This window comes from Thermobia domestica, chromosome 18 (assembly GCF_964235325.1).
Source record: "Thermobia domestica chromosome 18, izTheDome1.hap1.1, whole genome shotgun sequence".
Taxonomy (NCBI): Eukaryota; Metazoa; Arthropoda; class Insecta; order Zygentoma; family Lepismatidae; genus Thermobia; species Thermobia domestica.
The window spans coordinates 91,726,356-91,754,047 of record NC_137471.1 but is presented as its reverse complement, the minus strand read 5'-3'; the positions used below and the strand labels follow the sequence as shown (position 1 = coordinate 91,754,047).

The 27,692-nt window shown below is 36.6% G+C and overlaps 1 protein-coding gene across 1 annotated transcript; it reads right to left on the bottom strand.

Moving 5' to 3' along the window:
• Positions 1–8,839: 8,839 nt before the first annotated feature.
• On the bottom strand, positions 8,840–27,427 carry LOC145675171 (uncharacterized). Its single transcript, XM_081745543.1, has 3 exons — positions 27,389–27,427; positions 22,206–23,580; positions 8,840–9,021 (listed from the first exon to the last, which is right to left on the bottom strand). Exons 1-3 carry the CDS (start codon positions 27,425–27,427, stop codon positions 8,840–8,842), a joined length of 1,596 nt encoding a protein of 531 aa, XP_081601669.1.
• Between the last annotated feature and the right edge of the window lie 265 nt (positions 27,428–27,692).

The window sequence follows — 27,692 nt, the reverse complement described above, 5'->3', positions numbered from 1 at the left end:
AATCATAATATCGTTTACAGAAATTTGGTATAATGCACTTTGTCTCTAAATAAAGACTAATTAGTGAAAGAAAGTTCACATTTGTTAATTCCGGCTAAATAAGAGCACAGGGATTTGCAAAGGATGATGAGTGGCCGTTGTTTTTAACAATACTGTACATTGAATGGAACAGTCTAAGTGAATAACATTTTCAATAAGCATTTATCTACGAAAGTCCTGTTGATGGCTTTTACAACCTTCACAGGACTTACTCACTGGTACATATCTCGCATACAAAGAGCAACTTCATGTAATCAGAATTGCAATGTTCATACGAGGTACACACCCTTTTCCATTGCATTGTTCATTTAATGGCTTCATGACATTGAAATAAAATTAGAAACACTTTCCTCCACCCATTTCTTCTGAACTTCTCTAATCTGATTAGCAGCATATCTTGGAGGGGAAAGGTCCTTTATTGTACATTTAATTCTATCATTTTTAATTTATATAAATAACCAAAGGATACTTCCTATTAAATTTTATTGTGAATACCTGCAGATCGATTTCCTCAAAGGGAGTATCAGTTGCAAGTCATTTTCTACCTTATGTGTGTTATATACTTATCCAAACTATATGCAGTATCCGGCATGCTTTAACATTGGAATTACATACTGGAGTCTGTGGGACCCAGCAACATTTTAAATTTATAGGAGTGTGTATTAGTTATACCAAATTGATGAATGAGACGTAATGCAATTTCAATTCCAAGTCTCAGTTTTCGAAAACATTCGTAATTTATGTTGCTATTCGTAATTCAACGAGCGAAATATTTCAAAGTACGGAAGTTATACTGTGATGTTTTTAAGGGTGTATCTGTTTACATAGGTTTCCTGCTATATAGTTAGATTTATTTGGAATCAAGCACTAGTGATTGACCTATTGTGCGATCCTCTACGCCAGTGGTTCCCAATTGGTGGTTCGCAACACAATAACAGAGCAACAATTTTCAATACTACATAGAGTCACTTCTTCATAGAAACTTATAGTCTTATACTACTGTAATGTATATTAAGCCTAACAAAGTGTCCCATCAGTCAAAAAAGTTGGGAACCACTAGTCTACGCTACAAATTCACGTGACTGTTCTAGACGCAAAGGACATTTTCTATCTTATTATCTTACTCTCTTGTTATTTCCCTAGATTAAAAACTTGTTCCATCTATTCAGTTCTCTTAATCACTTTCGAAATCTTACGTAAAATCGTCCAAGAGCTATGCGGTCTGCCAGAGCCCAGTGTGTATAGTATGTGTATCAATAATAATAATAATAATAATAATAATAATAATAATAATAATAATAATAATAATAATAATAATAATAATAATCAGCAAAGATGGTTATAATGTCCTATATTATTATTTTCTCTCCTGCCTGAAAAACGCTGTGTACAAAGTGTGACCACCATCAGCATTCGTGCCAGATTCTCCATAAATCAAAATCATTTCTGTGGAATGTGTGGAAGAGAGAGGCTAATTTTAACATAGAAAATTTTCTTCTGCAAAATGTAAACTTTTATTTTGTATTTTTTTCGTCCTACGCTTGTTTCTCAAGATATTTTGCAGCACAAAGTTAGAAAATTCACCCTATATAGAGGGTGGACCATTTACCTTGATATGACCTTGTTACTTTTACACTAAAGGATAAAAAAAACACTGAAATCTTCTACCATGCAAATATCAGCATGGATACATTATTTGATATACTATGTGATACCACAAGGTTAATAGATGCCAATCCAACATAAAGTTTTATTTTTTTTTCAAATGCAACTACGTCAGATTATTACATACTTCTAATGTAATAATCTAATGTATTATTATGATATGAGATAGAGACATACGTTTTTTTTTTGCATCATGTTCTACATCTCTGAAAGTTTCATGTACGTATTATGTCATGTGTTTGCAACGTGTTCTACGCATATCTCAAAGTTTTCTTTCCTCTCTTTGCAGATTTTGATTTGAACAACAATGATGACAGCACAGGAGAAAGCCAATGTGTATGGTGGTACGCTAAGTCTGGAAAATCACCAGTAAATTTTCAGCAAAAATTCCGCCGGCAGTATGGAAAAGACATTCTAGAAAAGCATCCATAATTAGTTGGGGCGAGAAATTTTTAGACAGGTAACGTAATGGACATGCGACGGTATGAACAGCCAGTTGTGGAGCAAACAATTACTCACAACGTGCCCGTTGCGTTTCAACGCAGCCCGCAGAAATCGCTCCGTCGTGCGTCACGAAAATTGTATGTATCGAAGTCAGCCATAAGCGGTTACATCTTCATGCCTACAAAGTGCATCTTACTCAAGCTTTGGATTCAAATGACCTTCCTCAGGGTGCTGCATTTGCTCTTTCCATGCTGGACTCAATCGAACACGACAATAGTACCTGCATTTTTTCTGCCTGGATATGTTAACTACCGTAACATTCGGATATGGAGTTCTGAACATTCGTACGTCATTCGTGAACATGTTCGTGGTAGCCCAAAAGTTAACGCTCGATGTTCTCTTACGCATTACAGAGTAATCATTCCATTTTTCTTTGCTGAGAACATGGTTACAGGGACGGCTTAATACGACATGTTTCATAAGTACCTACTCCTTCAACTATTGGAACTGCAACATAATCTTCCAACACGATGGAACACCCTTTCATTGGTCTTTAGATGTTAGGAACATTTTGAATCGTCGTTTCCCTGGGAATGGATTGGCGTGATGGATCAATCTCCTGGCTCCCGCGGTCCCTTGATATCGGCTCCTTGGATCTTTACTTTGCGGGCACATCAAGGATCGTGTTTACGAAACTCCTGTTGCAGATCTTGCCGCACTTCGTACACGGATCTCTACGGTTTTCGAAAACATTGGTGTTGTTATGCTGCAGCGTGTATAAAGGAGCTCGAATATCGTCTCGAATATCATTAGGGCATATGTAGAAGTGTTGTAATTGGTAATAAAACTTTGAGAAATGTGGAACACGTTACGAAAAAAAGTATCTATCTCATACAGTTTACTAGTTATGTCTCATTGTAACGGTAGCAGGACTTTGTGGACATCCTGTCTGTTTTGTGTACAAAAACAATTTTTGTGTTCGAAATCTCGAGTTCCGAAAGTCAGATCGTAAAATTCTTTGTGATTCATGTTCCTCGTGGTCTGATTTTCAAAATATATCAGGATCAGATCTGGTTCAATTTGATTTACTGGTCACCTTCATGTTCAGATATCTCGAATTCTGAAAGTCGGATCGTCCAAATTTCTTCAGTTCTTCGTGATCTAATTTACAAAATGCAATATATGAAAGCCAAGAGGATCCAGTTTGCCTTACTGGTCACCTTTACGTTTGTGTTCCTCGTGATCTAATCTACAAAATAGATCAAAATCAGATGTAGTCCAGTTTGCTTCAATGCAGCCAGAATATATCGAATTTTTCACCTTTTATCTATACAAGAATTTAAATTGGCGAGTGGGGAGAAGTCGACATTTGCTTCTCCAGTTACAAGCAAAAATCTAGATTAAACCTCATTGTTTGAGCAGAGCAAAACAGCAATCCAACGATCATTTATCGATTTACAGCAAGAAAAGTGAACAGACGATTTCAATGTCAAAAGGAACCAACGCATACAGGATTAAAAAATTCTTTAGAGGTTTTCCAAACAATAATGAAGGTTATATTTATTTATTTGGTTAGTAATTAGGTTTCTTGAGGTATAGTCTATGAAAGCCTATGGTCGGGCAGATGGCTTCCAGTGGGTTGATGTATTGTTAGAAGTGTCAGAACATCGAGTTCCTGTGTCATTTCTAGATTTACACCTAAGATTACTACTTCTTAATTCAATACACAGGTATATTACACATTATGGGCCTTATGCAGAGTCGTTCTGACTCGTGATTAGTGCCATAATAAAGAGTTCGACTAATATATGTTTCCTGCAGTAGTCAAGCCTTTAGTATGACTCTAATCATACGTCAAAACGACTCTGCATAAGGCCTTATAAGTTTTATTATATTTCTGCTCAATAAAGTAGATCACGTCAGTGCTTTGAAGCAAAATAACTATTAAATAACGATTACTAACTAAAGATCAACACTCCATCTTATTGGCAGCTAATCAATTTAATCTCATACATTTATTACTTTTAGGATAAAGGAAAGCACATTCCTTTTTATTCCCTCCAAAAATTAAGCTCTGGTATACGCAAATTAATCTGTTATAAGCCCATTCTATGAATATTGAATGTCGAAAATAATGTTCCACCATGTTTCAGCATACGTAACTTTAAATAAAATAAAACGAATGATTGCAAACTTCAAGCGTAGCTACAAGTTGCTTATTTAAACACAAATAAACTATTTGCTGAGCAAAACAATATATTCGCATTAAAAACTACATACGTGTGACAGTTTCGCCAACTAATACTTTGGTTTCATCAGACATATCAGGATAGTGTCTGATAAAGCCAAAATGTTAGTTGGGGAAACTGTAACACGTATGTAGTTTTTAATGCGAATATATTGTTTTGCTCAGCAAATAGTTTGTTTGTGTTGGTGTCTTCACACTTGCGACAGTCCTATAAGTGACAGGAACTGTTAACTGCCCTATGAGCGACAGATTCGATCTATTAACTGCCCTGTGAGTCACCGATTCGTTCATACTAAGATAATGGAAGAAGATAAGGTTCTTTCTTCTTTAACTTGTTTTATACTAATGTGATTAGAACCTAACAAAATGTATTATGAAAAAAATCGCTCTACCTGAATTTAATACGTGAGAATGCTCTCATTACATAAACAATCTTTTATACGTTTTTCCTAATATTATATTTTTGAATTAATTTATATGAATACATTGACTCTATCAAGGGAAAAACTAACTAAATATTTAGAGTAGCTCCGCCTTTGTCTATGATTCTAATATAATTAAAAATTTCATGTTAAAATGATACGGAGCATAAGTTTAGATTGAATATGTTTATGGCATAAGAAAGAAATCAGAAAGAGGTATGGGCGCCCGAAGAAAATTTTCTAGGGAGGGGCATCTCCATGGTTGCTGTATCACGTCTGGTATATCTGGTATTTAATATACGTGGTTTGCTATATTACGTATACATTTTTGTGAGCCAGGGGGCGACCTCTGCCTTTCCATCGGGTGCCCATGGAAAAAATGTGTTCACCATTTGAGGATATCAAAGAAATCTAAAAACACGATGTATTTAAAGAAATTATTACACAAGTTACAAATCTCTCGCAGGACCGAACAGTTCGTCTAGTTATAAGGGATTATTTCAGAATGTTTCACGACAAGCTTTTATGTATAAGTCAAAACAAGGAAGGAAGGCAAATTAAGCAATTAGTTTACGTTTTAGTAGCTTATAATAGGGGGGACGGTAGTTTAAAGAGTGTGTGTACCCTGTGGATTGTTTTACCTTTAGGAATATACTTTTCATGGAAATATCCCTGTTGTCTTGTTAAGTTATTCAACATGTAGCTAATGGACAAATGTCAACATGTCCCACTACTGCCGGGACATCGTCCCACGTGCTAAAAATAGGAAAATAACTTCTTTGGTCTTGAATCTTAGGCCGTGGGCTCCCAGTAGGATTGGAAACTGCGACTACGCGAGCAAAAGCGAGCGCTCTAGCCCTGAGGTTCGAAGGGGCCTCACTTTCTCTATATTCATTTCTTTGAGGAGTACCTGCTTTGTTTGGCAAGCCCTCTTGTACAGCCTCCCGACATACCAGTACTTGTGTGTTTCATTTTGTTATTCCTACTGCACAGTTGTAAACAATCAGAGCTTTAAGACGTTTCTTCCTATTTCTCATGTCGTTTTATTTTCCATATGTATGGTGTTCCAGCTGTAGTGTCAAATGTGTCAAATCGGTTCATTTTCGTCTTTGTCTTGGCATGTGCACTGTGTGTAAGATACGCATTTCTGGAGGTATTTTCCTATATTTCGAGTACGTCATATGTCACAGAAGACGTGCAACATGATACAAGTTTGTTATTTTCACGCTCTATCACAATTTGAACCATGCATTATGAGATTTCTTTCCATATGTGTCGACTGTGGGACAATGTCCCAAACAAAGAGGGACATTGATAAAATCGTGTTCTTTTTACGTTCTACCAAAAGGTGCACCAGATGTACAACGTTATTTTCCTAGTTTTCGCACGTGAGATGGTGTCCCAGCAGTAGTGCGACATGTTGACATTTGTCCATTAGCTACATGTTGATATCAACACACACATTGGCCACATTTCAATATCGATCATGCGATCCCACTTGTGACATTCCTTTAGTTTACCCAGTTTCTTTGTGAGTCTATTGCACAATTTGAACTTGGACTCAATTGTTGCATCCTTATTGGTATGCAACCGTGCACATCATATTGCATTGATTTGAGGGAATGTTATTGGTGAATTGGCAATGTTTTTCATGTTCTTGACGCTAATCCTTACATTTCCGACGCTTTGAACTCACGTTTACTGAGTATGAGTGCATTTCTGGGCATTTTTCGTTAAGTGTTTCCACACATGTGAATCACCCTGCTTCATCTGTTATGCTCTACCGAAACTCCAGATGTCTTTCTAGAGCATTTGAGCACAAATTCGCTACAATTAATACTCAGAACGTCACTGTTGGCCAGCATCCGTTCCTGGCGATTATGCAACCACATACAACGGGCTTAAATGTGTCCGCCATTTTGTATTCGTTCCAGATATCGACTTAAGACAAACGAATTGTTGTTACCTGGTAGAAAGCCTATCAATTCATATCCATTTAACCAAGTTTCATTTGGCAGATTATCCGGGACTCCCTACGTTCCTTTGGGGAATCCCTTGCGCGTGCACGGTAGGATTGTGAAACATGCAAAATTCAATAGAGCAGGTATGACTTCTTCAGTGAATTTTTTACCCGCCCTTTTTATGTTGGATAGTTTCCGAACTACTGGCGTCCGAAAGTCATTTTCCCACGCTTTCGGCACCTTGTAGATCTGAAACTATGCCCAATAGCAGAAAGTTGAAGAGAACTTTTTTTCTTGTCTCAGTGGCAGGAGTCACCTCCCAAGAGTTGTAACACTTATTTTGCAACACCCGATATATATATATATATATATATATATATATATATATATATATATATATATATATATATATATATATATATATATCGACAAACTTTAAGAGGTGATTCCTCACATCAAAATACAGTAAGAGAAAAAGTTCATAAAAATCTATAGCGAAAAGTGCATAGTTTCAGAGCTAGAGCTGTCCAAAATCGCGAAAAAGCCAAATTTCAACAGGCCCTATTTCGAGTTCGAGAGACTGTGGATTATCGATTGGCCGGGTTGCGGAAAAGTTGCCTTGTGTTAGTAGTAGTAAACACACAAAATTTGGATTTTTTCGGTCAACCCCTTCCTTTGCGTCATTGGACTTGAATATTTTTATAGCTGCGACTATGCAACCCGCACGACACTACGAAGAAAATTGTGCTGCACAGCTATTTTGGTTTTGATTTTCGATCGACCGGGTTGCGGAAATGTTGCCTCGTGTTAGTGGTAGTCTACACAGAAAATTTGGATTTTTTTGGTCAGCCCCTTCCTATGCCTCTAGGACTTGAATATTTTTATAGCTGCGACTATGCAACCCGCACAACACTACGAAGAAAATTGTACTGCACAGCTATAACTTTTGGTCGTTTTTCACACTGAAACATTCTGAAGCTGAAAATAAAACGCAAAATAAAAGAGATGCGATATTGTTCCTATGTGGTTAAAAATTATAATCAATTAGACGAAAAATGGTATGTGGTTTGTGTTTCAATTCATGGTTATATATAGCGTGAAAAATATGGTATCAACCTTACATTGCTGCTTTTTTGACGTATATCGTGAACAATTTCTTTTAGACCCGTTTATATTATAAAGAAAATTTTAATCAAGTAATCTATCAAATAATTTTGAAATCGGCTGGGCAATAATAGAAAATACGACTATAATAATAACACGTTAAGCATTATTTTATAAGAAGTCGGAAACATAATTTTATACACAGTACAGCGGCCTGGGGTTTTCGCTGCTGGTTTGACCTGACAAAATGGTATTAAAAGATTTCAATAGCGATCAGCAACATCTTTTGGATATTTGCCGAGCCGTTTCAGAAGGTTTGTGTCCACCAAACGTTCTGAAGAAAAGCCTGGACCAATTGTCATGTCCCAATGGTTGACAGCTTCTCGCATTCTCCGAAAATCTCGAAGAAGCACTTTGTTGACTTGCACTGTATGTCAGCAAAGTATTTGCACAAGTTTGATTTGAAATAAAGCAAAATTCTCTCAGCTATGGGACGTGACACCTGTGGCTACGCTCGATCTGCATCCTTTCTTCCAGAGGAATTAAGAAGAATGCTGTATATTGTGATTACCTCCAACGCTTACTTTTTCTATCCGGAAAACCTGTTGTTGGCCATGATCACCGACAGGAACCAGGACACCCGAGCTTTAGGATGGAGAAAAATAAAAAAGTGTCGATACACAAAACGATCAAGTCTACGATTTGTTCCAAAAATAAACTTAGACGCAATTAAATATTATAAGATATGATCGATTGGTTTCCAACGGACGTTACCGAGCCACCATTAACAAGAGAATTATTTTCGAGCGAGATAGAAGAAAATAGAGCGGCCGCTACAGCTTCTGAGGAAATTAAATGTTTTCCGTGCCATACGCAAGCGGTGAAGAGGATGATACGAAAAGTAGTTACGGAAGCGTCAATATTCGTGTGTGCAGCGGGTCGAAGAGATAGCTTTATCAGGGCAAAATTAGAATGTCATAGAAAAATGCAGAAGTTGGACTCCCAGCAGGACTATCAAATGTAAATGAGCCAAAAAACGGAAGCAAGTGGGTGGACGGGTGGAACTCGATTTGCAGCCACCTCCTCGTGTTCGGTTCTGGGGGAGCTTCGGAGTTTATGTGCCAAGACGAGCTAAGAGCTGCAAAGGAAGGTTTATTAACAATTTTTCATCACCTATATTCATAATGTATTTGAAAACATCAATACAATTTCTTCGTGTAATTGATTATAATTTTTAACCACATAGGAACAATATCGCATCTCAATTTTATCTTGCGTTTTATTTTCAGCCTCACAATGTTTCAGTGTGAAAAACAACCAAAAGTAATAGCTGTGCAGTACAATTTTCTTCGTAGTGTTGTGCGGGTTGCATAGTTGCAGCTATAAAAAATATTCAAGTCTCATGAGACAAAGGAAGGGTTGACCAAAAAATCCAAATTTTCTGTGTAGACTACCACTAACACGAGGCAACTTTTCCGCAACCCGCCCAATCGAAAATCAAAACCAAAATAGCTGTGCAGCACAATTTTATTCGTAGGGTCGTGCGGGTTGCACAGCCGCAGCTATAAAAATATTCAAGTTGGCCAAAAAATCCACATTTTGTGTGTTGACTACCACTAACACGAAGCAACTTTTCCGTCAATCGAAATTCCAAAAAAAAAAAAAAAAAAATTTTCGCCACACTCTACTGTGGATGGTAGTCCTTATCGACATAAAGGAAGTCACGCATACGCAATCCAAAAATGCGTATTTTATTAATGTTCAATGGGTGTACAGAGTATTCTCTGCAGGGTGAAATTCCCAGACATGCCATCAACCGAATTTTGAGATATGCTCTGACTTTATGATTGGTTCAAAGTAGACAAACGGTAAGCCTTGATAACAGTGAACACGAAATTCTTTGGTACGATATCGGAAGAGCTAAGGATCGTCAACAACACGGTCTCTTGAACTCGGGAAAACGCATTGTGTGATGTTTTCTTTCACGCTTATAAATGAAGAAAACGTGAAATACACACGTTATTCCGAACACAAAAAAATATGGAGCTGCCGGTTTCTAACACTTCTGCCTTTCCTCTGAAGCATTGGATGTCCATTGTTGTCAAGGTTTACCTCCTGCCTACTTTGGACCCTTCTTGAAATCAGGGTATATCTGAAAACTCTATTAAGACCATATCTAAGAATTACACCCTTAGGGTATACCCTCTACACCTATTGATAATTGATGAAATATGCATTTTTGATTGTGTAGGCGTGGCTTTCTTTACGCTGATAAGGACCACCATCCACAGTTTCTGGAATTCAAAGTAGTGCCTATTGAAATTTAGCTTTTTCGCGATTTTGGACAGCCCTAGCTCTGAAACTATGCACTTTCCGCAATATGTCCCTATGATTTTTTCTCCTATTTTGATGTGAGAAATCACCTCTTACAGTTTGTCTGTATAGTTCATTAACACCCTATATATATAAACTGGATATACATTAATATAATTCCTCTAGGGTCCATCGAGATTTCTGCATTTGTTTTCTTTGGCGTTAGTGTCAGCACTATAACACTGTGTTGATATTCAGAAAGACCCTGAAATTTGAATCAGAATTTTGTAATGAAGTGACTTTTCATCCGCTTCCACGAAAATAGGTAAAATGATACATCATTTCATTTCCATATGTTATTTAATGGTTAGTCTCTCATCTGTCGACATCTCACGGGTATGGTTTTCTTTCTCTTTAATAGCTCTCAATTCCAACGTCTTATTTTCGCAGAGATCAAATTTATCATTCAGGAACTTATAGTCTATCTTAAATTTTCTTTCGGCGTAAAAATGATCTTTGAGACCTCTTAAATCATATTTAATTTTACGGAATTTCATCTTACAGTATTGGAGCGTCTTTTAAACTCGATTGATCGACATTTCAAAGTTCAACAAGATTAGAAATTTGTGTTTCAACATATTTTTGTATAATTGTTCTGCGTCATATTTTGTTTTACTCTTCTTGAACTCATCATCGTCATGGTCTGAAGAACTGACAAAACCTCTGCAACGTGTTCAGTGATGGGCTTCACAGCTCCTATTCTAAATCCCACCTAATTTCTGACTGCAATTTTATAATCGTACTGTAGGAACAGCAGTTTTCCGTTTTTGGCAACGCTATATTGAACAAAGGAAGAAGATATAAAGAACTTGTGGTTCCAAAAACGTTATAATGAATGAGTTATGTTTTGCTGGCTGTATATCCACCATTTTCAGTGAGTGAACGTCACAGTTTACAGACATTGTCAGATGATTGTTCTCCATTATTCTCTGATTAAAGCTACTTCCTACCATCACCGCAGAAATAAGATGAAAATTAAGGCTTGTTGTCGATACATTAACTATTAAGTTTACGATTTCCGTACCTTTTTAAAGTAATAAATGCTGATATTGGTTTCAACGCAGGTAGGTGTTTCTGAGTGAATAGCTTCTTCGAAATAATTTTTTAAAAATTATACAAAGATTTTCGAAACATTCGAGACGAGTCGACATTTTTACAAGCAGTCTCGTCTCGACTCGAAAATGTCTTAAGATGCTTTATTTACAGATGTGATACAATGTCAAAGTATACAAGATATCTTTGTCGTCAATTCGATGACCAATCTCCACTAATATGGTAGGTAGTCCGTAATGGATTAGTTTGTAATATTACCCGAACCTAAATAAACTTAAAATTGAAATGTTGAGTCCCGAGCGAGCAGATATCTTAACTGAATGTTTGTTGGTATATGTGATATCGAAAGGAAACCGTTCTGTCCTGAAGGAAAGTCAATGATATGTTGTTTTTCGTTAAGTAGCTCCCTTCAGTAGTAAATTATGATAATAAATATATTGCATTTTGCCATGTAATATTCTGTTTGAATCGCATTGCTACATATATACAACAAATAAATAAATAAAAATCTGTTCCGTCAAAATGAAAACTCTCAAATATTATTGACAATGAAGGACGTATTTTTTAGCTAATAAAAGCTCATTTTTTATTTATTTTATTTATTTATTTATTTTTTTGCTTGTTTTTAAAACTTATTGAAGCCTGTTATGCTAAACCCCGTTAAGTCTCTTTTCTCTCTAAATGCATTTTCTCGTTAAAATTAGCTCTGAAGTGCCTACTATCTATGATTAAAACTTTATTGTGTAAAACTCGTTAGGTAACGTATTTATCCATATCATTGTTAAAATTTGATAAAGTGGAGATAACGCGGTTTAGCATAACATGTTTCAATCGACTCTGAAGCATATATCATTTTGTTAATCTTGATGCCGTCTATTGATTGATATATGTAAATGTGTTTACAATATTATATAATTAAACAAGAATTAACGTTTTGTCGTACTCCCGTTTCATAATCTCACATGATTCTCTTCTGCTCAGTGACGCCAACCCGTGGCAAAATCCCATTTAATGGGATTGTTTTAAATTAATTTTTTGAAATAGAATAAAGCGAATTTTCGTCGCAATTAGCTGCGAATATGGGAATTCTCATCGAAAGGAACAAAATTCTCTATGGACGGAGAGTAGACCAATGACTACTTTAATTTTGAAATCAGTATTGTCAAATTTGATCACTAGAATATGCATGCTAGTGCAGAAGTAACTTGCGACGAAAAAAAAAAGAAAAAGAAAAGAAAAAAAGAAAAAGAAAGAAAGAAAAAAGAAAAGAAAAAAGTTGAAGACATGTAAATTGTGCTCTGGTATTTTTTAAATACAAAGAATATAATTAACGGAAAAAAATAAAATGTAAACTGAGAAATAATCAACTTATAATAAGGTTCACGCAAAACGAGTGGAGAGTAAAGTTTTTATATTACCCTTACGTTCACTGGAATATAATGACACAACGAAATTATATACATACTAAATTCTAACGACAAAATATATTTGTTTTTTCTCCACCTTTTCAACTGTCTCTTTCAATTAAAACACGTAGTTATTTGTCAACTACTTGATAAATGTAGAAGATCAAAGTTTACGAGTAGTTTATTCATATAGTAAAGGAAATGTGTGCCATAAAATAATTTCATTTCTCAGATTTATTAAGTTAAATTTTTTTATTTAGTATAGCGTGGAAAATTCAAGAGCAAAATGGGAATTTCTGCCTCTCGAGATGGGATTTTAAAAGTTTCAGGTTGGCATTACTGCCTCTGCTGGTTTAACGGAGGTTGAAACATAGTCCTATGTAGACAAGACAACACTGGCGGCCTTAGCGGGTAAACCGGATAGGCACAGGTCTACCCAAAAGTTTTGAAAAATATATAAACGATAAAAGATACAATAAAGATGGTAGATAATTATTTAACAAAAAGCATCAACACTACTGTAAAAGTAATTTCGTACTGTCATCAATCAATCAAATGTGTATATGTATCCATAAGCGAGGGAGTCCTACCCAAAATTAAAATCCTAAAGCTGCCCCTGCAAGACGGAACTTTTTAAAGTGCGACCGATGAGAGGGAAAGGAGGGCATTGACTTTTCCTCGAAATTCATCGAAGCTCTGAAATAGTTGGGCTGTAGAAACTTAAAATTTTGTTGATTTTTTTCACCTAACATGGAGTTTTATCAAATGGTTGTTATGTGACATTCAATTGCGGGATACGTGATTAGCTCATTGACTCTTGAAGCATTACTTTTGACTTTTTGAATCCAAGCTTGCTGCCTCTTCATACAAACCTTTTCGATTGCTTCACGATTGTAGATAAACACCGGTAGCTCTATATTCCTACAGGAATTCGAACTTGGGACTACATGCACTAACGGCATACACCCTACATTATGTTACATCGGGAGCGCACCCACGAGGAGGTCCACTGGGTCCGAATCACCCCCAAAACTTCGTAACTAGACATACATTTGACATTTTCTTAATAAACTATACTTGTTTAACAGATTAATACTTGATATAGACCAAAGATTTGACCTTTCTTATCATCTGTAGTTTTTGTTTTCTGATAAAAACAATCTAATTTTATCATTTTTCGTGAGAATATAGGTGACAGTACTTAAAAATTACTTATCTTTTTTTTTCTGCTGTAGAATAACACCCGTTCTATACTACATAAACATAGTGGGCCCTGTACAGAGTCGTTCTCAGCGTTGAATTAGGGGTTTGACTAACGTGTGATGCTCTTCCTTCTTTAGAAACACATTAATGAAGTAACAACGATTTATATCGAAAAAAAAACAACCTCGACTTTTTGCAGGGTTGTCCAAACACGTTAGGAGAAATCGAGGTAAATGAGACCGATTCCAGCTTATATTGATTTCTCCTAAAGTGTTGGGACAACCCTGCAGAAAAGTCAAGGCTGGCCTTTTTCAGTATAAATTTTCCTATAAAGCTACCTTCACTAACTAAATATGTAAGTTAGGATCACGCGTTAGACAAACCCTTAATACAGGGCTAAAAACGATTCTTCACAGGGCCCAGTGTCTTGTATTATTGGTCTCCCCCAAAACCTTGGACTCCTCCCAACAAAAATTTCTAGGTGCGCCCCTGGATTACATGAGAGAATAATGATTTTTTTAAACTAACTATTGCTACACACTTCCTTACCCCTAGTACGGTATCTCCTGAATTTCTTGAAGATATTTCTCCTTGGTCCCCTGATGTTTTGCATGTGAATAGCTTGGTTCACGTTCTTCTGAGATGAAGTAGTGGGCGTTTATTAGAGAGGGGTCTGCCATAAACCAGATTTGCTGGTTACGTCATAAATGAAGCTGCGACCGACAGAAAGGCTATTGCTTGTTTTCTTTTTTTAAATGTGAGGTGAGAAGGATTTGTATTGCTGTGCGACAAGTTACAAACATTGAGGCCTTGAGCACCATGAATACTTAACTAGCCAACAGATAGGGATTTTGTCGGTTTGCTCACTTTCACTGGAAAATGTCCAAGAATAAAAATACCAGCTTAATTCAATGGTGACTCAATCAGCATGAAATATGGTAGAAAACGACGCTGTTTGGTTCTGGTGATCTGGAGGAAGTTTAAGATTGAATTGAGGTTACCATCCAGCAAAATTGTAAAGAAAACCAGAAGTTCGGAAAAGGAGGCCAAGGAACAGACACTGAAATGATTCCTTGATCCTATGTTGACATTAGCATTTAAGTAGGGGGATGTAGGATCATCATCATCGTCATCATAAATGTCGATTCCGGCATCCTACGCTAACTAGTTCTGGAAGAAGCCTCTCCAACTTCTTTCACTCCAGCATCTTTTTTTCTTGATTTATTCTCATATTATACTTGTTGAAGACAGATGGTGAGGGCCAAATGTGGTTTGTGAATTGGTCACACACTCTCTGTGAGGTGGGCCAATCAGTGGAGAAGATTCTCAAATATTTTTGTATTAACAGGACTTGGCAGGCTGTGATCTAAATGTACTTTCGAAATATCGGATCATTTGTGGCTATGAAATGGCATGAGATTATGTTAAAGATATGTATACATTATAGCAGATGTAGTTCTGGTATGAGCTAATATTTAAGTGCTGCAAGGATTAGCTTCTTTATGTTGGTATTGTCTTGAGGTTTACTGGGATTTATGGCGGGTTATGATCCTCAGTGGAATCTTATCATTTCCCCGTATACGCTTCCAAGTGCTCAAGTTACTCAATTTTATAATATTTCTACAATTCTCCTCTCAATATATATATTTGTAATCTTTCTTCTTGTCATTTGGTTCTTTTCTTGTCATTTTCATGTCTAGAAATTTCGTAGGTAAGCGTTCTTCAACTTTTATCCTTTGTATGTATCCTCATCATCAGACTTTATTCCCAAGAACATTTACCCGGAAGTGAAGGGGAGGTATTAAAATACGAGTAGTTTCACTGGGACTATTTTGGTATATATATCTGACTTGGTATATGATCTGGCGGCAAGACCAGAATCACCAAATGGTATGACACTTTCGTGTCATCTCACCTTCCTCTTTCTTCATCATGAGAAGTTATTGCAGGCCAGTAGCGGCTTTAGCAGGTAGGCCGGGTAGGCACGGGCCTACCCAAAAAATTTTGGAAAATATATAAACGCTAAAAGATACAATAAAGAGTAAATATATTTTCCACTATCTATATTAATGGTAGATAATTATTTAACAAATAGCATCAACCACTACTGTAAAAGTAATTTCCTACTGTAATCAAATGTGTACTTATAGGTATCCATAAACGAGCAAGCAGGCCTACCCAAAATTAAAATCCTAAAGCCACCCCTGTTGCAACCCGCAGAAAAGAAGAAAATGTAATGATCGACTCGACAGATAGAGTTCGTGAACATATCCATTGAATAGAGCTTTGGATCTTGCAGGTTTCAATTTCTTCACAGAAAACATGTTGCACAGGTTACTAGTGACAATCGGGTTACTGCTTTTCTTATATAACATATCAGCATACGTAAGGGAACAGAACACAATAAAACCAAAACTACCATATTCAGCGAGGAGTGTTTCGTGCACTGTGTTCACTGGGCACAAGTTCTGTGAATGTTGTGTTCTCTAGAAAATTACACAAAGGAATAATATTATTCTTCCGTTTCGGAAATATTTTGAGAAAAAATGGGGATGAGATTGATAATTACCAAAGATTCGAATGCATAAGTTATTTCAGATGCAAATGTCAGATTGTTTTATGTAAATAAGTTCGATGTGAATGTCACAAGTAGCTATGCCAGCTCGTACAATCCGCGGCAAAAAACCTGCAACATGAGCATATAAGTTTATTGTGAAATGACAAAGTATTTTGCTCCAAAATAAGTGTGCACGGGAGGAGGCCGAGGTTTATCTTGGCGTGATTCGTTCCATTTAGACGTTATGTTCATTCCCTGTGCTGTTAAATGTAGTTTCACAATAAACTTACATCCTCATGTTGCAGGTTTTTTGCCGCGGATTGTACAATACCGCTTATAATCAATAGGTATACTCTTAGTGTATTGGTGTATATACATTTGATATCGACACAGAGCGGCTCGTGGCTATGCGGCTAGCATACGACCCACGTTCGATTCCCAGTGTTAGTTCATGTGGTTCAGATTCCGCGTTAAGCTCTAGGCCTACACTTCACATAATATCGGTACTGAGAAGACTTCCAAACTAACCAAATAATAGTTCTGGATATAAAATGCCCCGGGTAAATGAAATTCCAAGCTTATATACACACTAACTTGTATACCTCTGGCATACACAGAATTCAATCAATGGTTTGCTCAGACACCCAACTGTATATCGATAATATTTTAAATAATAGTAATAGAACTTAAACACATATCATATAACGTATCCACACCTCACTATCTTTAGCTATACAATAATGAATAAAACTTGTTTTCGAAATATTAACTATTAAGATTAGGTTTTCTCTACCCTTTTAAAGTATGGTGTTGGTTACAAGACAAATTGATCTTTTTGAATGAATACTTTTCAAAATAATTTTAAAAATTAGACTATGCTTTTTTGAGACGATGCTTTTCAAGGGCCATATTTTCGTCTCGAATTTCAGTGTGCATGCGTCATCTCGTTTCTGAGACTACACCTTGTCTCGTACAAATTCCTGAAAAAACAGTTTCTATCCAAGGATGTCATTAGAATGAGTGAAGAAAGAATGATCTCAGAAGGAAGGAGTTCATCTAGAGGCCCATGGATACCTTCAATTCATCGGGGAAAGTTACTATTTTCTACAATTCTTTAAAGTTATTGGATATCTATTTAGCTTTAACAATTTAATTTCAAACAAATGCATTAGTTGCGTTATAATAAACATCTTTTATATTTGATAATTTGCTCTTTATGCAACAAAAAAGAACCTAACCTCCTATCTATATTTGTCAAAAATAAAAATGTGGCAACACAGCATCGGATGTTGTGCGCTCGTGGTATACCGTATATTATATACCATGAGCGCACACTTCCCCTTTTTGGCGCTAGTGGATTGCACCCCTTAGTGGATGCACTACTAAGCTTGGGAACCAGGGGATGTGATGGAGAAACATTAAACATTGCCATAAATCTTTGTAGTTTAACTATGTTGTAGTAGACCTACTTATTGAATAAATTTCTTCCAGTTGCAGACACATTTAAAATGTATCGTGTAATTGTGGGATAATCTTGTTAATATTGCCGCATTGATTTTAGTCTGTTTTCAGATAACCTTGGATGATAGTGTTCCTCGGCAAGTTCACAATGTAATGAGTGGAAAGATCTATAACCTATAACCTACAGCTTAGATATACAACTTTTAGCAGTTACACAATTACCAAAGACATATTTAAAATATTTTTATTTATTTACATATATACAAGTTCTATAATACGAAAAGACAATATATGTATATTAACATCCTATTTACAACATTCTTACATTTATGTACAATATTTAGGTATTTACATATATACAATATGATACATTAAATATACGTATGTACAATATATACAATTACAATATATACAATATATACAATATATACAATATGTACAATATATAACAATAGTTACGCAACTGGTAAGTTCTAACAGAACTATGCTCAAAGTTGAACTAGAAGACAATGCCTCAAAATCTTCTTTGTCGCCATGTTTGCTTGATATCCTCGTTTCTCCAGCATCTGTGAACAACTTCACTCCTATGTTCGCTTTTCATCTTTGGTCATTTCTATATGTCGTAGTCTCGGTAGATGTGGTTTATGGTTTGTCTTTTTCTGGTTTCGTCTCTCTAAAGTAAATTTTATCAAGAAAAAAATTCTGGTGTTCACCTCCACTGAAAGTTTTCGTTGTTACAAAAATGCTTTGCTTGGAAGTAATTTGAGTTGGCGTTATCAGAAGACTGGTAGGACAGTTTTCGTTGATACAAAAGTGCTTTGCTCAGAAGTAATTTGTTTTGGCTTCATCTTTATCAGGAGAGTGGCAAGTTAAAACTTCTTGTTATTAGTGTTTGTATGATAGTACTGGGTTAGGTTAGGAACTTACATCTTCAAGAGAGACAAATGCTGTATCTCTTCTTGGATCTGGTGAGGCTGCTGGCGTTTGGGTTTCATCCATGATTAGAACTAAAAACGTTCGTTAACTTGTTTGAATCCTCTCAGAAGTAACAAATTATGTTCCTGATACCTCAGCGCTGTAACGCATTGAAGATTATTATTGCATCTGCAATTTAACTTAGTAAATCCTTCGACATCCGTTTCAGAAACAGGTCAGTATTGTCTATATTACTATTTGCAACAGTGTAAAATCTATCAATAACTTATTCGATGTTTATGTAGGAATTAGCTTCCATAGAAATATTAATATCTTTATTGTTGTAAAATTCTCTAAATAAGAAATTATTAAACATCATCCTATTTTTGTGAAGCAATAATTTTAACTTTTATAAGAAACTAACTGATAATATTATATTCTTTGATTTAAAGGTTAAGATATTTATTATATATTATGAGAAATAACATTTTGTTAGACAAATATCATCAGAACTTTAATTTCGAAAAAGTATAGTTTAGCAATGTTTACAATTGGTAAACTGAAGTATAACAGAAGCAGAATACAGAAAACTTCTTTGTACTCTTTTATTTGATTCCAGAAAACAGTTCATATGTTATTATTCATTTTACAACGAATGTTATTACTTTTCTCTACCTTACACAAACTGAGTATTTTAGGTTTAGATGTTTCGTTCTTTCTCGAAGTGACAAATTTTGAAATTCTTAGAAACCGCCTGAAAAGATCCGAGAGATGTAATTCATTCTCAGTTTTACAGTACACCAGACCGAAGTTCTCAATACATATGTCCGGCCAGGGTCCTAGTGCATCTCTAACGTATAATGCTCATTTTGTGACTATACTTTATTGTAAACTCACAATTTTTTAAAATAATTTTAAAAAACGTAAGTCACTCTACAGACGATGAAACCAAATTCTTAATATTTATGTTCTTTTTTGGCTATATAAACATATTTTTGGCTGACAGAAATTTTTACCAGTTTATTGACTGACTAAAAACTTTTAAGTACACATTAGGTATAAAAGTACGGTAGTGTCTTTTATCCATTTTCAAAGTGTTTGAACGCCTTTCTCATGAATTTCTATTTGCTGTACTCCGCACGTATAACTTTCTGGAAACTTCTCTTCGCTTGTTCACATATGGCACGGACACTGCTCGGCTATGTTTCAATGAGTTTCTGACAGAAGTGAGTCCGTTTTCCTCAGAAGGGGTGCGACAAGGATATCCCAAGCCAACGTTTCTATTTGACGTCGCATTACATCCTCTGTTATATATACTGTCTATGTATGTATATACAACCACAATTGCATGATCTACAAAATATACTGGTCACAGCATTTGCAGATGTTACAATCAGCTGTACTACCAACCCACAATTTAACCATGTTACTGACCAACTCGAACAATTCTGTGTCATAGGGAGAACTCCATAAAACAAAAGTGTTACCTTTCATTAATGGCAAATGAATGGCCTAGCCCTTCCTTTCTCTCAACTTGCAAATCTTAGGTATAACACTTTTTCTATTAAGATAATATAAACTATGAACTTATTTGGGATCCCTTAATTAATAATTTACATATGCTCCGCCTCACTCACAAACTGCGCAAACCCAACAACCTAATAGAACGTACCTGGTATGTAAACACTTATATATGTGCAAAATGCTGGTATTATGCTCACATCTACCCTATCTTTGTTTTGCATGTTCGCAAAATTAATTCCATATAAGGTTGACTTATCTGGACTGGCCATTATTTTCGTGTCAACCGTGACATTCTTACCTTACCGACTACTTGCGGGGAACCAAATTTAATCTCAGTCAGGGCTAAGTACACAGCCTTCTTTTAGTCAATAAGTGCAAGTCATTTCAGGATAATGACACACACTAATGGCTTTCATGTTAGACTCCTTAATTCCCTGCTCCCAACCCTCCAAATATAACATACCTCAAGCAAGCTCATATGTAGGCCTATATCCAAATATTTCGTTCAAGGTTGGTTTTATATCCCTATCTCCGAGCCTACCCAACGTCAAAATATTAAACTGCTTACCAGACTCTTACATGCACCCCTTTGTAGTACGGTACTTCCTCATATTCAACAGAAAGTCCCAACAAAAATATTGGTCATTGATCTGGTGCAATATTTATATCACTCTTTCTACTAGTATACGATAGTAAATGATCTGATTCCTACACACGTGAAGTTACAGCATCTTGGTGTCCTTCTGGCAAATGGATGTCATTACTGTAATTAATCTGATACAATTCACTAGACTTATACTCTGTGCTCATTCTGATTGCATTTGGACTCATTTACAAAAACTGTTAAGTGTCATTTGTCGCCTATAGTCTAATATATTTGACCAAAAATATGTACCTTTCCCGCATTATCGATTTTACCTGATAACGAAAACGAAACATTGTAACATAGTTAATTAGTCAAACAATATATTGTAAAATGGAGAATTATCCGTGTGACAACAAAGATGCTTATATTATAAAGTTCTTCTCGGGCAATCAGCCAGGTGAAAACTGGTGGATAGGCCAACGTTTCGAGAGCTGTCATCGTTCTCGTCATCAGGGCAATTATGTAGAGATCAGCGGATATAAGTAATATATACTCTGGGCTGGAGAAAATGCTGGTTCCTGATTGGCTGAAAATGCTGGTTCCTGATTGGCTGGTTCAATCTGAAAAACTGGAGCTGTGATTGGCTGGCTAAGTTCCGTAGTCCGTACTATTGATTGGCTGAGGGTTATCTGAATGTTTGTGTGTCGTTTTCTTTGCTGTGGTACTGATGACCGGGTTCCACAGGGGGCTGAGTTGAAATCCAGTGTCTCTATTAACGTTGTTCGGTTCATGAACTATGGCGAGAGATTCGGCTACTATCCTGGTCCAGTAACTGGTGCTCTTGGTAATGATGGATGTATCCTTAAATAAAACTTTATGGCCTTCTGATAAACTGTGTTCAGCTAAACCTGATTTTTCTGGATGGAATAATCTAATGTAATTTTCATGTTCTCTGCAACGTTGTTCAATGGTGCGTCCTGTTTGTCCTATATAAGCCTTTCCGCATTCACAGGGTATACGATACACGCCTGGTGTCTTTAAGCCCAAGTCATCTTTGATCGGGCGAAGTAAGTTCCTGATTTTTGGTGGCGGCTTGTGTATGGTCTTAATGTTGTGTTTTTTCAGAATCCGGGAGATCTTTCCAGAAAGTTGTCCAGTGTATGGTAAAACTGCTATACTCAATGGTTCTTCAGTTTCTTCTTTGGATTTCCTCTGTTCAGAAAAGGTCCTTTTCAGGGCCAAACTGATATCATGCTTCTTGTAATTATTCTGGAGTAGCGTCTTCTTCAGATGATCCAGTTCCCGAGGGAGGGATTCTTCGTCTGAGATGTCTTTCGCTCTATGTGCTAGTGTGCTGATGACGGTGTTTCGCTGTGACTTATGATGAAAACTGTTGCCATTGAGATAGAGGTCAGTGTGAGTAGGTTTCCTGTAGACGCTATGGCCGAGACTACCATCGGGCTTCCGGCGGATGAGAATGTCCAAGAATGGCAAGCATCCGTCCTTTTCAATCTCCATTGTGAACTTGATATTATTATGTTGTTTATTAAGAAATTCGAGGAACAAATGCAGTGTCTTCTCCCCGTGAGGCCAGATGACAAACGTATCATCTACGAATCTATAAAAACATGACGGCTTGAAAGGTGTCAGTTCTAATGCTTTTTGCTCAAAATCTTCCATAAAGAAATTCGCAACTGCTGGTGAAAGTGGTGATCCCATGGCGACTCCATCCGTTTGTTCATAGTACTGTCCATCATATAGAAAGTATGTTGAAGTTAAGGTGATTCTGAATAATTCCACAATTTCCGGTGTGAAGTGTTCACTAAGTAGGAGTAACGTATCTTGAACTGGAACCTTGGTGAACAATGAAACCACATCGAAGCTGACTAGAAGGTCTCCTGGAGCTGTGCGTATTGTTTTTAGTGTATTCACGAAGTCGGATGAATTTTTCACATGATGCTCACACTGTCCTACTAATGGCTGAAGCAGAGAGGTGAGATACCTGGCTAGGCGGTAAGTTGGACCCCCAATGGCACTGACGATGGGTCTCATCGGGATGTCAGGCTTATGTATTTTTGGCAGGCCATAAAGTCGGGGTGGCTGACTACCGTGTGGCGTGATTTCCTTGCGGGTTTCATCTGGTAAACTGGCTTTTCTCAAAAGAGCTGCTACTTTCCGTTCGACTGCAGGTGTAGGGTCCCTCTTAAGGCGTCTGTAGGCCGTGTCATTGAGTAGCTCTAACATCTTGTTCTTGTAGACTTCTGTAGGCATAAGTACAGTTGCATTGCCTTTGTCTGCTGGTAATATGGTGGTGTTGGTGTCTTGGCGAAGATTTTTGAGAGCTGTTCTTTCTTCTTTGGAAATATTAGGTTTTGGTATTCTGGCCCTTTTCAGGGCCAAACTTACTTCATGGCGAATTTCGTCTGCTTCTGCTGTTGGAAGAGAGTGTATAGCTTGTTCAATGCTGGAAATTATTTCTGTAGACGGAATGAACTTAGGCGCTGGAGCGAAGTTCAGACCTTTTTGTAGCAGTGAAGAAGTGGCTTCATCTAGTTGATTGTCTGTAAGATTGATGATGACTCTGTCTGGATTTCGCTCTGATGTATCCTGTATCGGTCTCTGTAGTCGTGAAAATTTCTTTGTTTCCTTGTAGTTATGAGGAGAAGTGATTCTGCTTGTGCCGTGGAACTGGTGTCAACCCAATCCCAGTCTGCCGTAGTCAAGTGTCCAGTGAGGAAGAGTTGAGTTGATAGAAGTTTGCGATCTAATCTGTCGAGTTTCCAGCGGGTGAAACTAATGCGTTCCTTCACAAGAGCTAAACTGGTACGATGTATAATCTTGCTAATTCGAAGCGAGTGAAGTGGGTAACGTATTTGTGCGAAGACAGGAATGACGTGCTGATCTCTGCATCTCAAAAGGAAGGCAAGATTACAAAGCGTTCGAGCCTTCTTCTTACGCAGGTCTTGAAGTTGTAATATGCTGCGTAGGATTTCCTCCCCGTAGAGGTGTTTGAAGTAAGATTTGAAGCTTTCCTGGCGGCGTATATTATAAAGTTCTTCTCGGGCAATCAGCCAGGTGAAAACTGGTGGATAGGCCAACGTTTCGAGAGCTGTCATCGTTCTCGTCATCAGGGCAATTATGTAGAGATCAGCGGATATAAGTAATATATACTCTGGGCTGGAGAAAATGCTGGTTCCTGATTGGCTGAAAATGCTGGTTCCTGATTGGCTGGTTCAATCTGAAAAACTGGAGCTGTGATTGGCTGGCTAAGTTCCGTAGTCCGTACTATTGATTGGCTGAGGGTTATCTGAATGTTTGTGTGTCGTTTTCTTTGCTGTGGTACTGATGACCGGGTTCCACAGGGGGCTGAGTTGAAATCCAGTGTCTCTATTAACGTTGTTCGGTTCATGAACTATGGCGAGAGATTCGGCTACTATCCTGGTCCAGTAACTGGTGCTCTTGGTAATGATGGATGTATCCTTAAATAAAACTTTATGGCCTTCTGATAAACTGTGTTCAGCTAAACCTGATTTTTCTGGATGGAATAATCTAATGTAATTTTCATGTTCTCTGCAACGTTGTTCAATGGTGCGTCCTGTTTGTCCTATATAAGCCTTTCCGCATTCACAGGGTATACGATACACGCCTGGTGTCTTTAAGCCCAAGTCATCTTTGATCGGGCGAAGTAAGTTCGTGAATTCCTTCATTAATCATTACAATTATTAATTAATCTTCCGTCTTCTTTAGCTTAAAGGGTATAACTATGGGATGTTAAACTAAAATAATAATGAACAAGTTTTCGAATAATAATTGTATAATTATTTCAATGATTTATATCAGTACTAAATTGCAACCACTATGTCAACTACAATTACTAGGCCTTTAATTCAATTAATTATCTCTACACGTTTGTATTAAAATCAGTGGCGGCTAATGTCAGTGTTGCAGCGTTGCGCAACGACCAAAGTATTTCAAGAAAAAATATTATCATCAATAGTAGTAAAGAGCAGAAATATACTTTTTAATACTTGCATATATACATTTTAAATAACATATTTTTTACTTCTGTAACTGTCCGTTCCGTTAATCCGTTTTAAAAAGCGAAAAATAATCCGTCACAGAGTCTCTAATTTAAATTGTGTTGCAGCGAGCATACAACGACCAGATTCCTTCAGCGTGGCAATTGGAGCAAATCTTAAGTCTCCTTTCCCTATCTCAGAAGTTAAAGGGACTGGTCGTTGCAATGCTTCTGCAACACAGCACGGTTTCCAGTGAACGAGAAGGTTTTTCACGCTAAATAAGAATTCTGAATTTTATTTCACTAGCAATTAACAAATGGAATTTGTTTTTATGCATTCATATTTTTAAATTACGGAACCATACTGAAGCAAATCAATATAATGACAATTTTAAAAAAAAAGTGATTGCAGAATTACAAAATAAGAAAGAAAATATCTGACAGGGGAGAAAACAAATGAAAGTAGAGCCGCATTTACAAGTTAATTCATAGGTTGTATTGATAATGAAGGCTTCTTCTACAGTAATTTGTGAATCAAATATTAATAAGTCAGTATGTAGAATCGCTCCCCCCCCCTCTGCGGATAGTATTTTAGTATAAACATATTACTTTTATAAAATAAGTATATTTTATACTCTTGATAATTTCACATAAAACTGTATGATGGGGAACGCCACATTGAATTTGGGACTAGTTAGCAATGCTCAGGGGCGTAGCCACGAAAGGGTCCACCGGGTCCGAACCTCCCACAAATTTCGAAACTTGACTAACATTTGTAGACCTTCTTAACGAACTATACTTGTTTAACAGAGAAACGATTGATGTAGGCTAAATATTTTATTTTACGCCTCATCATGTACTCTTCTTTTCTTATAAAAATAATCGTTCTATCATTTTTTCTAAAAATATAGATGACAGTAAGTAAGAATTACTTATCGTTTTTTCGGGTGCAGCATAAGACAGGTTCCATATTATGTAGACGTATTGGACCTCCCTCAAATACTTTGGACCCCTCCCAGTTAACATTTCTGGGTGTAGAACTGGCAGTGCTGTTTGTTTTGATGTTCTTTGATTTTTGGATTCTGTTACATGCTGATATTTCATCTGGCGGGTTTCGAGGTTTCCTTTCCAGAACATATCACATTGGTACGCATTGTTTCGCCTCATGTGAAAATATATTGTGTTCATCGTGCATTGCGTAACAACCAAGACTGATGATTAGGAATGTGTTTTTTTTTCTTTTACGCACATGTGTGTGTACTGATGTATGAATATGTGACATTCGGAATTCATATACCAGTACCTATATTGTATCAGCTGTTTTGGTTTTTAATTATTAGGTTTAATTTTATTGTGTGCTTTAATTCTGTAAATAACCTACAAATTCTGAATGAATTGTATACCATGACTTCTGTAAATAACTTACAAAAAACACTGACCAACTTTCAACTGAGGAAAAATTTGCAATTAAGGCTTAGACGAAAACAAGCAAAGGGCAATTCAGGAGAATGTTCGAAAAAAAAAATCCAGTTTAAATTTACAGGATATCTTATGGCAGTAATGTTGTTTGCACGAGATACATTTTCTCAATTTATTTTAAATTTTCCTGGATAAACTGTGAATAAAGTGTTCAATGTACATTTTTTTATAACACTAATCTCTGCTACAAACTCTCTTCAGTCAACGCTGAAGAGGAATTCGGATCACTGTCAAGGGACTCAGTTTGCTAGAATGAATCGTTCGCAGTAATCTAGAAAAAATATTTAGTGAATCTACAAAGCTTCTGAATTTAATATTAACTGTACCTATGGCGTCAGCAAAAGACGAAAAGTTTTTTTCCACACAAAGAATTGACACTTTCAAGGAATTGAATGTTCCAAGAAAGGTTATCACCATTGGTTATCCTTTCCGTCGAAAAAGACCTGACAATAAGAATACCAGAGTTCAACCAGCATGTATTAGACAGATTTGCTCCAATCAAAGAGAGGAGAATGAACTTACTAATTAATTAAGGTGATTAATCGGATAAAATGTTCTGCAAATTTTTTTTTTTTTTTTTTTTTTTTTTGTAAAAACAGAATTTTATTTAATTTAACATGTCACATAGCATTTGCATCTAAAGTTATGCTGATTAGTCAATGAGTCAACTTTATATCTTCTATCTCTTATCGTTCGTACTGCTACACCCGAAACCACAATCCACCGGCCGCGACTGATTAAAATAAAATCAAATAATATGTAAGTTACAGTAGAAAGCAAAACTGCATCCCTACTCTTAGATATTGTGTTTTAGCAGTATAGAAATAAACTGACTAATTTGAATAAGATTTTGTTTTGACGCAGAGAGAGAGAGAGAGAGAGAGAGAGAGAGAGTAATTTTTGAGCACAGGAGAACACAAGAAAACCTACGCAATGGTGGTTGTCCGCTACAAGGCCCACTTGGCGCATGCTCGGACCATATCAGGACTATAGGCACCGGAACGAAGAGCTCTATCGCTGAACCATCGCGGTCTTTCATGACCAGAAAATATTAGTGGCCAATTGGGAGTAGAATCGGGGACCACGCATTACGAAGTCGCGTGCGCTAACAATTCGGCTAAACAGGTCAATAAAATAAAAGAAAAAACGAGCAACCTGCTTATTTTCTAATGCTCTTACTCGTATCTGCAAAGGTAAATGTAGATACTTATTCTGACGAGAAAGAGTCCATTCC